This window comes from Neomonachus schauinslandi, chromosome 9, assembly GCF_002201575.2.
Source record: "Neomonachus schauinslandi chromosome 9, ASM220157v2, whole genome shotgun sequence".
NCBI classification, from domain to species: domain Eukaryota; kingdom Metazoa; phylum Chordata; class Mammalia; order Carnivora; family Phocidae; genus Neomonachus; species Neomonachus schauinslandi.
The window spans coordinates 27,999,167-28,013,297 of NC_058411.1; the positions used below are offsets into that span (position 1 = coordinate 27,999,167).

The window sequence follows — 14,131 nt, forward strand, 5'->3', positions numbered from 1 at the left end:
ACGCAAATATCTAAGACACATGCAAAGCACTTAACATTATGCCTCGCGACAGTCCCAACCAAGGCAAAAGCATCACACCCTGTTTTCCGCCTCAAATATGAGACATAAGGAACTTAGCTCTGAGTGCCACTCACTTCCCCGGACAAGGACACACTCAGGGCATGAGGCGCGTTGTTTCACCAGTTGCTCAACCGGACACAGGGCAAGGCGCTTCCTCTTTCTCCTGCTCCACTCCAGTCAAGACGGTCAATCCCGGCCCACGGCACCTGCGTCCTGAAACGTCTTCGGGAAACCAGCACTTCCGGATCTAGGCTCCGGAGAGTAATCGCTCTTTAACCTGACCGCGCGCTGCGCCTGGAGCCGGAGAAACGGGCCGCCCCTCCTCGCTCCCCACACGGGGTTCCTCGGTCTCTGCTCGGCCGCGCCCCGCTCCTCATCCTCGAGGACACCGGCTGCGCGGCCCGGGCGGCGACAAAGAGCCGGGCCCTGCCCGCGACCGCCCGTGTCCGCACCGGGTGAGGGGCGCCTTCCCCTCTCCCCGAACTCCCCATCACGCACCTACTCTTCCCTTGCCGCCGCCACCGGCCGCTCGCAGGGGAGGCTCCTTCCCGAGCAGCCGCTGTTTTGTTTCCGATGTGAAATCGCGGCCTCTGGAGCTGCCGGCCCAGGCCCCGCCCAAAAGGCTTCGCTGATGTCGTCATTTCCGGTTCTGGCGTCTTTGGCGGTCGGCCGGGGGAGGAGCGGGACCCATCGGCATAGGGGGCGGAACCTAGAGGGAAGAGGGTGGAGCTTCCGGTGGAGCGCGCAGATAGAGGGGCAAACGCTGCGCTCCAGGCGACCCCGGGACTTAGATGAACTCGCCCAGACAGCTAGTGTGAGTCTGAGATTGTCTGGGATTCGAGACTGCTCTTGAGCTGAGGGCCAAAGTTTCTACGTCAACTGGGCCCGGCGTGTGCTTCTTCCGGCCTACAAGTGAGGACATCTTATCTAACATTTATCTATTAGTACCTATTTGTAATGTTTCTCAATGCGAATCAGCTGCACGACAGTCATGAGGACTAATTAAATTGTAATTACCTGTGCCCTTCACACCCTACCCAATGAATCAAAACTTCTGGTGGGGGGCGGGAACCTGAGAAACTGCATTTTAAACAAACATAGCCTGGGATTCTTAGGCTCCGAGTTTAAGATCGAGTCTTAGATGGTAAGCTTCCAGAGAGCATAAAATGTATCTTATTTTTGAGATCCCCAAACCAGAGTACAAAATTGCTCAGCAATCATTTAATTTCCGCATCTGCCAGCTTTCCGTCCAAATTGCGGTAAAGACAGTACCAGTAACAAAAGTAGCTCATCTGAAAGCTAAAAGTAAACAACGAATACAATAACGTAAAACCAAAGATGAAGAATGGAGAAATGCTCAAATTCACAGGTAATAGAAAACTGACAATGAAATCGATGATGCATGCATCTGACCAAATGATATCTTCTGTTTCTTTTAAATTCCTCCAAGATAGCTTTTCATATTCCTGCAGCATCAGTCCCTAATCCCCTCCTCTCCCCGCCCGATACATGAACAGATTTAAACAGGTTTTACACACTTCATATTTAAGAACATCAGTAGTTTTGTCCATTAACAGGGAAAAGTTAAGTTGGGGAATGAAAATGTTGACAGCCCCAAAGATACTTTTTAAAGTTCTCATTTCCCCTTCCCTCCTTAAATTTCACAAGGGTAAACATTTTTTTTTCCTATTTGTTCACTTCATATTACAAGTGCTGAGAACAGTGCCTAGCACATAGAACAGTTCAATACATTTGAGAAAGAAGCATAGCTAAACCCCATCTATTTGTGAACTGGTTCAATCTTTTTTAATGCAATCTGGTAACAGGAGTAGAAAGTCTTAAAATGCTGGTAAACTATTTTTAGACACAATCTCAGTACAAAATACTTGTGCAAAAATGTTCCCAAAGTATTTATAGCAAAAATTGGAAAGCTAAACATCCCACAATAAATGATCGTTCATCCACTTCACAGAATGTCATTAAAATTGTTTATGAAGGTTGTTTAATATTCTTAAGTTAAAAAGACCTAAGATTTATGCATATGTATAAATACAACTATGTCAAAACAATTCCTGCAAAAAGTAAACAGGTGATAAAAAAGTGATAAAAAAGCAACCAGTGACTTTAAGTAACTGGACTACATACAGATAACTTTTTCAGTTTTTGCTATTTCTTCATCTTCTTAGAAATACACACACCTTTGGGGCATCTGTGGAGCACGCAACTCTTGATCTCCGGGTCATGAGTTTGAGCCGCACGCTAGGTGTAGAGATTACTTAAATAAATCTTTTTTTTTTTTTAAGATTTTATTTATTTTAAAGGGGAGGAGGAGCTGAGGGAATCTCAAGCAGAATCTCAAGCAGAAATTGGAGCACAGAGTCCAAAGCGGGGATTGATCTCAGAACCCTGAGATCATGACCTGAACCAAAATCATGAGTTAGTTGCTTAACCAATTGAGCCACCCAGGCACCCCATAAATAAATCTTAAATTTTTTTTTAAATTTTTAATTAAAATACAAATACCTAGGATTTGCTGAGGAAGAGCCAGCAAAGACATAGAGTAGGAAGGGCAAAAGTAATATCCTAGACACCAAACAGCAGATGTCCATGGTGTTAAAAGAGATAGGGTAGCGCCTCTCACCAGGTCACAGAGTCTCCTTTAGGCCATCAATGGTCATCAGTGGAATGATGATACAAACATTTGAGACTAGAGGCATGTGGAAGGCACATGTAACTATAAGCTCTTTGTGGAATCTCAATAGTGTAGTAGAAAGGAGATAGGATCCAAGGTTAAGTTTTTGTGTTCTTTAACACTTAGTCCAGGCTGAAGAATGAAGATAAGGAAATACTTGAGCAAGGATCAAGAAACTGCAAGTTAGAAACCAGAGCCAGTGGAGTGGGGGAGGTTTTCTAGATAGGATGGATGGAGTTATCATTAACTATAGAAAGCAAAGGTTTAAGATGCATGTCATTATACTGGAAAGCCAGAACTGGAGAATATGCCTAATGACATTTTTAAAGTTAAGGTTTTGTTAAATTTGAGATTTACTTGCTAAGGGGGGGAAATCAAAGGGCTTTCACTTATTCAGCGAATATTTTTTCCACAACTACTATACAGCCCTGGAGGTTCAAAAACAATAAAAGCTAGAATGCGTGTGTAAAGGAGCTGGAGTTCAGTAAAACAATGAGATATATAGCACTGAAGGTCCAAAATATCTGCAGAGGTGCATTTGTATTTTCCCAAAAGCGTTTGAAACTTGGGAGCAGGAATGGAGAAACAAAAAATAAATGGTGGCAAAAACCAATAATAAGTGGTGCAAGATGAAACATGGGAAATCCAGAGTGCCGGACCTGTTAGAACTACTTGGGGGAGAGAGGCTGTCAGAGACTAAGGCCAGCGCAGTTACTGGTCACTAGTATGTGAAATCAAGACCTGGTCAATCAGGGAACCAAGGCCAGTTATTTACACCATTGATTTCCAAGGCAGTGCAACTTAACACTTCTCCCGTAAAAGCAGTTTGCCTTTTTCTTTTTTTAAACTCTACGCCCAACGTGGGGCTTGAACTCACGCCCCCCCCCCCCCCCAGAGACCAAGAGTCACAGGCTCAATCAACTGAGCCAGCCAGGTGCCCCTGCCTTTATTTATACACAATGTCGCTGCCCTGTTTCTTATGGGAATAAAGAATTGAAATATGACAGTATTGTCATCAGAGCTTGGTGCTTGGCCACTATCTTATCAGCTCATATCGTTCTTATTCTTTGCAAGGATTATCTCCTTACACTTGGACCTGATTAAGATAAAGGGTTATCTTGTATTTTTAGCCTTCAGTTCTGTGTTTGTATTTTATTAAATTCTAATTTCCTCCTTAATCAAGAACTTGGGCCCCCCCTTTTTAAAAAATGTGCCTCAATAAAATACTTGAAAAATGAAACTTTTATAGCTTTTTCACCTATAGTAACAATCCAATTCTTCCGTAGGGTGTATTTACTAGTATTTTTTAATTGACAGGAAAGAAATGAACCTTCAGAGTTCTTGGATCCTACAATGTAAAGTGTTCACTAGTTTTTCCTTTTGTTATAAAAAAACAAACAAGAAAAATAGTTGTTTAGCACTATTTTTAAATTCACACCTAATAATTTTTGCTTCAACAAAGATTTATAAAAATGCTTCCTGTGGACTAATTTTATTAACAAGCACTTCCCTCTCCCCTTGGGTTGATAGCAAAATCTAGACCAGACCTGTCCAATATAGCTTTCTGAAACCGTATGTTTTTAAGATTTTTAAGTAATCTCTATACCCAACGTGGGACTTGAACTTACAACCCTGAGATCGAGTCGCATGTTCTACCAACTGAGCCAGCCAGGCGCCCCAATCGCAATGATACTCTATAATCTGCAATGTCCATAAAGTTTTGCTAGCCACTGGCTATATATGGCTATAGAGCATTTGACCTATATTTTAACAAAAAACTGATTTTTTAGTCACATGACTTTCAAACACTTGAAATACCTAGTGTGATTGAAGAACTGAGTTTCAAAATTATTTAACAAACTTAAAACCTTGGGTAGCACAGATCCGGACCATGAATTAGAATGCTATATACAGGCCTCCAGACACCAATCTGTCATCTCTAGTGCTGTTTTGGGTAAACTATGTGACCTCTAAGTTCCCTTCTACATATTACTACCTCTGCTGAGAATCTTCCTACTGTCCCTTCCCTCTTGACTGTGAAGTTAGCTCATCAAGTTTGATAGTTGGTATAGTACTTTATGTCTATTAGTATTCCTCTCATTCTTTCTCCACCGTCATTAGACAGTCAGCTACTAGAGGAATCTTGTCTTATGTCTATCACTCTACCTACCATTTAACATGAATGCCACATATTAACTGTGCTTTCAGCCACACATTAACTGTGCTTCAATGGCTAAATAAAAGTTATACACAAAAAAAACAGAGGGAATACCTGTCAACAATTCAGCTACCACTCTGGGCATGGGAAGCTAGGTCATAAGTCCAACTACTATGGGATGTGGCACAGTAGGCATACTTGGGAGTGTCATTTAATGAAAACATGACTTGAAAAGAATTTTTACTTTTGCTTATAGAAATTATCTTTCAGGGCGCCTGGGTGGCTCAGTTGGTTAAGCGACTGCCTTCGGCTCAGGTCATGATCCTGGAGTCCCGGGATCGAGTCCCGCATCGGGCTCCCTGCTCGGCAGGGAGTCTGCTTCTCCCCTCTGACCCTCCTCCCTCTCATGCTCTCTGTCTCTCATTCTCTGTCTCAAATAAATAAATAAATAAATAAATAATCTTTCATTCCTGGGCATTTTAGATTGCTATTCCTAATGTGGCCTTCATATGAGACAAGTGATAAAATCAAAGGCAAAGATTCTGTCAAATATGAAAATGTAAGCACTCATGCAAATAAATTATTTCAATAATTCAACACAATCACACTTCAAAAAATCTACCATTTATCAAAAAATTGTAAGCTTACTTTGGTCTATAGTATGAATGTTATGTTATAGTAATAGTTCCTGGGTTTGAAATATATATATTAATTTCCCAGTTTTCTTCCTGACACCTAGACTGACTGTTTCTTTGCCTATTTGGGATTCTTTCTCATACCCTTTATATCCGGAGCATTCAGAGATCAACTTCACCATCTTTTGCTGAGCTAAATACTATTCTCAATTTCAGATTGTTAAAAGGTGGCTGAAATATGACCTGAAAATATCTGTAACCATTTTGACATAAAACCTTTCAGCAGTTTTTGTGTTACAAGTGGAAACAGTTATAGAGCTTATCAGAAAAAGGGTAAATAAGCCTCATATACACACTACTTATTAACATTGTAACTTCCTTACTTCATATGTAAGAAGAAAACATAAGTGGTTTAGTTCAATTTGACTCTCATGCTGTTTCTCTGTTCGTCCACCATATCCAGCCTGATTAGTACCTGAACAGCACTCCACAAAATCATCATTCCCCTCTACTACATACACAAGTGCTATGAGAAGAATGAGAGGAAGTAAAAACAGAGTTCTGTAAGGAGAAAATGCTCTGGGACTGGCTGGGAATAAAGCCTAGAATATTAGAGTTGTTCTCAGGCACCTTTTTGGGAAGACTACTTTATGTTGATGAACATAAATAATATGCATCTATTTGTCTCAAAAAATGTTTTTCTCTTTATAATCTACTTAAAAAGAAAAGCTGCATTTGTGTAGTCTGTTGGGATAAAATACTAGTACACGTTCCCCTGGCTTTTCAGAAGTTACTCCACTTTTCTGAAAATCCTCCAGTAGCACCTGGTTTTGCTAATCAAAAGAAATCTGAAGAGGATTTTCACTTTTACGAAAAAAGAAGGCGAAATACAGGAAAATAGCTTGTTTTGCAGCAAGTCCTTATACAAGCAGCACACAGCCCGTGCACTGAGTGGCGCCAGCAAGTCCCTTATCCCAGGGACTGCACTCAGCGCAAGCCACCACAGCTTTGAATTGGCTCTGAGTATCTGTGCTTTACCTCGATTTATTTTGTGCATCTGTGAGCAAGATATGGTATCAGGTAAATCTGAGAGAGATTATTTTTCGGTGAGGGATTACTCAAACAAAATTTCCATATAAATTAATGGTTATTGCTTCTTTGCTTTATGCCATTTCGGCTTTCAGAACGTTTCACAGGGACACTCGACTTTTGGGATAACATAGGAAACCTGTACTGAGCACATACCTTCAACTGCTAATCAAAGTGGTAGTCAGTGCGCGAATCAGTTAGCATTGGCCTCACCTGGAAGCTGGTCAGTAATGCAAAATTTCCAGCCCCACCCTATCCCTACCAAATCAGTCTACATTTTAACAAGATCCCCCCAGGTGATTCAGGTACACATTAAAGTTTTTAGAAGAACTTCAAACAACTTATCTTTCCTCCTGTAAACAAATGTACATATTTAAAATTATTTCTAAGGTCAAATGAGGAAAAAGCATATTCATTTTCTAATTGCCAGATCAAGAATGATTCTCAAGGGCCACCTGGGTGGCTCAGTCAGTTAACTGGGCTGAAGTCCTGATATCAGGGTCGTGGGATGGAGCCCCAAGCTCAGCAGGGTGTCTGTTTCTCCCTCTCCTTCTGCCCCTCCCCCTGCTCCTGCTCTCGCTCTCAAATAAATAAAATCTTAGGGAGAAAAAAAAAGGCAACGATTCTCAAGACTTTGATATAATTTTTTAACAACTTGAATGGGCAATACAGATTAAGATTTCCAAAATGAAATTAATCTATGGGCAAACGGTAAAGACAACCCAGAAAGCTCAAGCAATTTATTGGAAATGTTCTTATGTGTATTCTCCCAGACATTAGAATATGCCAGTTGATACATGTCCAGTTCTTTATATGCAAATCTGAAAAACAAGAAACTTGAAAACCTTAAAATTTTAAGCTTGGTAGCAAAACCCGTCTTAAGCTGATATGAAACTATTATAAATGGTCTTTAGCCCAGGGGCTCTGATGACTCCTGTTCTGCTGCAAAATGTTAATGTAGGAATTTGAAATGTGGACACAAACCTCACTGTAGGTGTGATGCAGTATATGGTATGTGCCCTCAAGACTTCCAGATAAGGGCCCTTTAAGATAAATAAAAGAGCGGGAGAAGACAAAAGCAAGGGAAATTAAATCTACCTGAATAAACCTTCATGCTAATGTTGGGTAAATAAAAACCTAATATGGTGCCTTAAAAGCATTAATAAAGTAAGAGAAAACAGAGGAATAATAAACTGCTTGAACAACATGTGAAGCTTGGACGGGGCGTAGGGGAGAAGGCCAGGGGTGTCAATTTGAGAAAAGGCTAGTAAATAAACTCACAGTTGGCAAGGAGCATGAACTTTCTGTTTTCCCGAGGCCAGAACTTAAAAATGATAGAATACTAAAAGGGGGTATTCTCCACAAATGTATGATTAACCCAAAGTAAGTAAATGGCCTTTTTTGACCTTCGTTACAATACTCATAAAAATCAAGTCCATCAAAAATTCAGCCTATATTTTCAAGTTATGTTTCTAGTATGCACTGCACAATTACAACATGATATCATTTATTTAACAAGACTCTGAAAGAATGGGTCCCCAAGATCAAATATATACAGTTTTAATATAGGAAATATTTACATAATGGAACCACCTCATGGTCCAATGTTAATAAGAACAGTGTTTCAAATTCCTTTTAAGATGTAAAAAAAAATCTGTAACTCAAGCTCAGTTATGCTTTTTAACAACCGCCCCCTCCAAAACTTTGTCTTTCTTTTAAATAAATACTCAGAGATGGGAATAACTGCACCTAATTTGTGTTAAGAACTGTCTAAAACCTGTTACATTTTCAGGTAATTTTGCTCCCTGGTGAAGTTCTGTTCTACAATAAAGCAAGCCCCATGTATGTCTCTAAGACATCAGTATATTTTTAAACATTGATGAGCAGAGGTAAAAGAGGTGTATGCGTACATATAAACCCTTTAAAAACAAAAGTGAAAACAAAAAATTAGTGGTAACAGCCTTAAATGATTTACTTTATCCTTAAAAATAAGATGTAAACTGCAAATTGCCATCTGAATTCCTACTGTATTTTTTCAAATTTTTCAAGTCTGTACTGCCTAATTTTACTTTTTAAAATGATTTTTTTCATTTATGCTTTTCAGATTAAGGTTTTTCTTTTTAAACAAAAGAGTACACCAAAATAAAGCTAAGGACCAATTAGTGCAAAAATGCATCAAATAAAGCACTCCAGAGTCTAAGGATCTGCCTCATTTCTGAACAATGAAATTAATGGGAAAACCATTATGATTCACACTCCCTTAAAAAAGAGAGGCTGAAGCAGCCAGCTATCAACAGGAAAGCCCCATTCCATTCACCAGACTGTTGCTTGCCACAAGAGAATACCATGCTCTGGGAGACTAATAACCTAATTATCCCAGACATTTGGATTGGCACAATACCATGTTTCCTTTACAGTTCTACTCTTCAATAAGGAAATGTTTAAGGGAGCCCTCCAAAGAATATTAGGTAAAAGACATTTATACATACATTCACACGAACACATTCATACAGAGATACAATGGGAATGGACTGTCTGCTAATCTGAGCACTCTAATTTTAAATTCCATGCCTTCAGGAGGGCTTGCCATTTTTGATCAAGGGGTGGGAAGGGAAATAGGTATGATGGGTATTCTTTCAATTAAAATCATTCATGTAGGTTCCTGTACAGTACAGTTCAACATTAAGTGCAATTCTGCAAAAGAATTGGGGAGTCATTTTAATATTTACAAGAAATAAATCAGCAGAACAAGATTATATCAGATAGGCTGTGTACAGTAGCTGCGGCTTATAAAACATACCAGTAATCTGTACCTGGTGAGTATAAAGAGAACCAAGGCAGGATTCAGATGTCTTTACAACCAAGGGAGTACACAGGGCATCAACAAATTAGAGGACAAAAAAATTCACATTTTCTACATTAAAAAAAAAAATTACAGATCTCACAAATGTCTTTGAAGACAAAGAAAAAGCCAAAGTCCTCTGAAGGGTGGGAAAGAAGAAGAAAACTGAAACAGAACTCTAAATGTAAAAAGAGTTTTACTTCACAAGACCAATTTTCTTGGCTTCTGTTTCATATATCAATAATCTCCACATTTTGACTATAAAAACTTCTGCTTCTTCATCAAGTACCTAGAAAAGAAAAAGAAAAAACTCAAAAAAAAACCCCAGTAACACACGTAAGATAAGCAATCATCAGCATCTCCCAACAGTGACTAGTATTTTATTCTATTTTTTTTTATTGTTGTTAAAGGTTTTATTTGTCAGAGAGAGAGACAGAGCCCAAGCAGGGGGAGCGGCAGGCAGAGGGAGAAGCAGGCTCCCCACTGAGCAAGGAGCCTGATGCGGGACTTGATCCCAGGACCCCAGGATCATGACCTGAGCCGAAGGCAGATGCTTAACTGACTGAGCCACCCAGGCGTCCCGTGACTGGCATTTTAAAAGGCTTTATACATTGACAAGCATTTACTTTCAATAAAACGACCTGAAATAAATTGGTCTAGTGTGATAAATATATTTAGTAAATATAAATTACAAAAAAGGGTGCGGGGGGAGAATGCTTTCAGCAAAATTCCATGGCTTACCAAATACTGACACCGCAATACTAAACTATTTCCTAAAGAAAGCATGTTTGTTATAAAAAACATAGTAATTTAGGCAGAACTAGTTATATAACCGAGTATCTTATCTACCCCCAAAACAGCCTTAAAATCATAACACTTATCAAGTCCTTATTATGTATGTGACATTGAATTAAATATTAAACGAGAACATAGGTAGGGGCGCCTGGGTGGCTCAGTTGTTAAGCGTCTGCCTTTGGCTCAAGGTCATGATCCCAGGGTCCTGGGATCGAGCCCCACATCGGGCTCCCTGCTCAGCGGGAAGCCCGCTTCTCCCTCTCCCGCTCCCCTTGCTTGTGTTCCCTCTCTCGCTGTGCCTCTCTCTGTCAAATAAATAAATCTTTAAAAAAACTAAAAAATAAAATGAGAATATATGTAAAGCATTTAATATTGCATCTAGGATATGATAAACAGAGTACGTGAACACTATCATCACCAAAAAGGACACAAGACTACTGAATAAATAAATGGTCTTCTCCCCTTGGGAAATTGATAAATCAAATTATCTTCCTATCTACTTATGAGGGAGGGGCATTATATCGACCCCCTAACTCCTGCCCTCACCCTACATGCAGATTTGGGCCTCTATACCAGGGTTACTTACAGTGAGGTAAAATGGAACAGCATGTTTCCTCCTACAGGAGGCAGCTATGACTGAGCTCCAGGGTATCGCTGCCATGATGGAATGTGGCCTAATGTTGCCAGGTGTCTGGAGCAGCAGTTTAAGTTAGGAGGTAAGCAAACCAGGGGCGCATGGGTAGCTCAAACAATCAGTTAAGCATCTGCTTTCGGCTCAGGTCATGATCTCAGGGTCCTGGGATCGAGTCCCACATCAGGCTCCCTGCTCGGCAGGAAGCCTGCTTCTCCCTCTCCCATTCCCCCGCTTGTGTTCCTGCTCTCGCTATCTCTCTCTCTGTCAAATAAATAAATAAAATCTTTAAAAAAGATTTCATCTGAGGCTCAGCATTATGAAGTCAACAAACTTTTCACAAATACTTTATCAGAAATTCTAAACAACAGCTGCATCAGCCTGGCTGGGCAGCAGAAAACTAATGTTACCTGGCTTTAGACATGATACAGTGCCTGGACACAAAATATCTCGACCTAGGAGCTCCCTCCCTTTGTTTAGGTACCCCACTATGCCCCTCCCTGACAACTGCAGTGGGAAATGCAAGCTCTCCAGGGCACCTGTCATCTTACAACATGCTCGACGTTTCTTCCCCCCTGACTCATCTTCCCTCTGCTGTCTTCCCATTCTGCCCTTCATTACTCTTTATACTAACCACCCTCAACTTCTTTAGTTTTTTTTCATCTATTTACCTGAACTGAAAACTTGTGTCCCTGAAAGACCCTGAGACACTCCTGTAGCTTACTCAGGAAGTTCCTTACTTTCAAAGCTTTAATCTCACAGGAGAGGGGAAGCTGCTGGATCCTTCCAGTTTCTCTTTGTGAACAGTATCTCCATTAAGATTCACGAGATCTCATTACACTACCCTTCCACTCCAACAGCAGCTATCTAGCAAACACCTAGTCTTCCACCCACAATAGATGAGCACAACAGAAGTTTCAATTTCTATGTGTATGACCCAAGTGGAAAGTTCACTTACAGTCTAATGACACCAGCTCTACCCCAGAAACTCTCTCCCATGGCCACACATGCACCTCACCATCGTCTGGACCAATCCACCACTTGTTCTTAAACGTTCTACTCTCTCACTATATAACCACTCTTTTCAACACACCTCCCACAGCTTCGGTGGAACAACCAGCCCTTTTCACATAACCACCAGCTCTATTCCGATGTTATCGCCTTCTCTTCCTAGCTTGGAGTTCACAGTCCACTCAATCACTCTCACCTCTAGAGCCAATTCTCTCCCTCCTTCCTTTTCTCACAAAATCACATTAGATAAATGTAACCACTGACTCGACTCTAATATCCAAATTAAATGCAAGTGGGGATTTGATGTTTACTGCTGACCAATGGATACCTGTCCAAGTGACAAAGTTATACAAGTCTCCTCAAGTCTCAGTTTAGATGGTAACTCTTGTGATTCTCTTCCTAACTGCCGTCTGTACCATCAGATGCTCCATCTCCTCTGCCCCCCACATCTTTTTTACATATCCCCATGATTGCAAGTATATTACAGTATCAGTATTAGTATACCTGTCTCCCTGTTACTTCTTTAAGGACAGATGTTCCACCTTTTCATGCTTCTAGCACTATGTTCAACCCAGTTAGCACTTAATAAATGTTTTCTAAATGTATGAATAGATCCAGGATTTGTATTTATACATACAAACACCAAAGGTGGGGGAAGGAAAAAGTGTTAGTGTTGTCTAAGGACATCTTGATGTGAGTGCTTTTAACCTCTTTTAGTGCAGATTCACATTTTAATTGGGGCTTCTAAAAAGAAAGATTCTGGAACCAACACAGGTAAAAAATTAACCAAAAACAGAAGTTTCGTTTGTTTACAGATATTAATTAGAATATTAACAACAGTAAATTTCTGACTTACCATGGCAACGTCATCTAAAATGCTCTGAGGTGAACTATGAGCCATAACCTAAAAGAAACACGTAACTGTCATTTTAAAAATAAATAAAAAATTAGCAATATAGTCAAAAATTTTTAAAGTACCCTCAAACTAATATGGGAATTTCTTGTGGCTGAAGAAACATTCTATAAATTTAATTCCCAGAATCCTACTCTCTTCAATGGAAGTTTACAACAACCTGGGATCTTAATCACTATACTATGTGTTCTAATTCAAATCCAGAGTTACAAATTCCAATGCTACAATAATTACAAGTGGAAAGGGCAGCCTAAATTTGCTATTCCTAATACTAAAAGAGCAGTAATGGTGGAAAAATAAGCATTTCCTTAAAATGCAATTATTCCTTTACAGATATACAGTGTTTCTACTATAACTATCTTATTAAAGATAAGACTTTGCCTTCAGGAGACAATGGAAGGATGTGGTACACCCTGGTGGTTAAGAGCACTTAGCGCTTACTTATTATAGGACTATGGTCAAGACAATCTCCCCATGACCTCAATTTCTACATATATAAAATGGGGATAATAGCAATAATTATACTTGCTAAGGTTGTTGGGAGGTTTAAAGAACATAACATTCTATAAAATGCTTAACACAGTACCTGCCAAGAACAAAGCCTGGCCCACAGCAAATTAATCAGTAAAAACAACTATTATTTGGCTATGAAGGAAACTATTTTGCTCCTCTTCCAAAGGATGGATGACTGACAAATTCATGAAATAAGCTATCAGCTGTCTCCACAAATACCCCCTCAACTGTACTTCACCAGCATTCTAACCATTAAGACATGGGGGTGGCAATACATTCCCAGGGGCAGAGAGAGCGCAAACTTGGCAGCAATGAATCTGTCCTCCTTGACCCTCTGAAATGAAAGCATATGGCGTAGGGGTCTGAAATAAAGTGGAGGGGTTAAGTAGCCATGAAATCTCTTAATAACTGAAACTAAACTATCATAGACTTGGCTTTGCAAGATTTTTTATTTTAGAACGTGTCTTAATATTTTAAAGTATAAAACAAATGTTGGGGATCAGGGCACCTGGGTGGCTCAGTCGTTAAGCGTCTGCCTTCGGCTCAGGTCATGATCCCAGGGTCCTGGGATCGAGCCCCGCATCGGGATCCCTGCTCAGAGGGAAGCCTGCTTCTCCCTCTCCCACTCCCCCTGCTTGTGTTCCCTCTCTCGCTGTCTCGCTCTCTGTCAAATAAATAAATAAAATCTTTTTTTTTTTTTTTTAAGATTTTATTTATTTATTTGACAGAGAGAGACACAACAAGGGAGGGAACACAAGCAGGGGGAGTGGGAGAGGGAGAAGCAGGCTTCCC

At 40.2% G+C, this 14,131-nt stretch overlaps 2 protein-coding genes across 4 annotated transcripts in view; both read right to left on the minus strand.

The window, feature by feature from the left end:
* Positions 1 to 670, minus strand: part of PSEN1 (presenilin 1) — a 70,675-nt gene extending 70,005 nt beyond the window's left edge. The window contains exon 1 of one of the 2 annotated variants that reach the window (XM_021679769.1): positions 559 to 670. The gene's annotated coding sequence lies outside the window, so the exon portion shown is untranslated. The remainder of the gene's footprint in view (positions 1 to 558) is intronic. The other variant, XM_021679766.1, reaches the window with a different exon arrangement.
* Positions 671 to 8,086: 7,416 nt separating this feature from the next.
* RBM25 (RNA binding motif protein 25) overlaps positions 8,087 to 14,131 on the minus strand; it is a 58,222-nt gene continuing 52,177 nt past the window's right edge. For both annotated transcript variants that reach the window (XM_021679763.1, XM_044918421.1), the window contains 2 exons: positions 12,770 to 12,817; positions 8,087 to 9,765 (listed from right to left, as the gene is read on the minus strand). In XM_021679763.1, the coding sequence (XP_021535438.1) occupies positions 9,673 to 9,765; positions 12,770 to 12,817 (141 nt within the window). In that variant the 3' untranslated portion in view covers positions 8,087 to 9,672. The remainder of the gene's footprint in view (positions 9,766 to 12,769; positions 12,818 to 14,131) is intronic.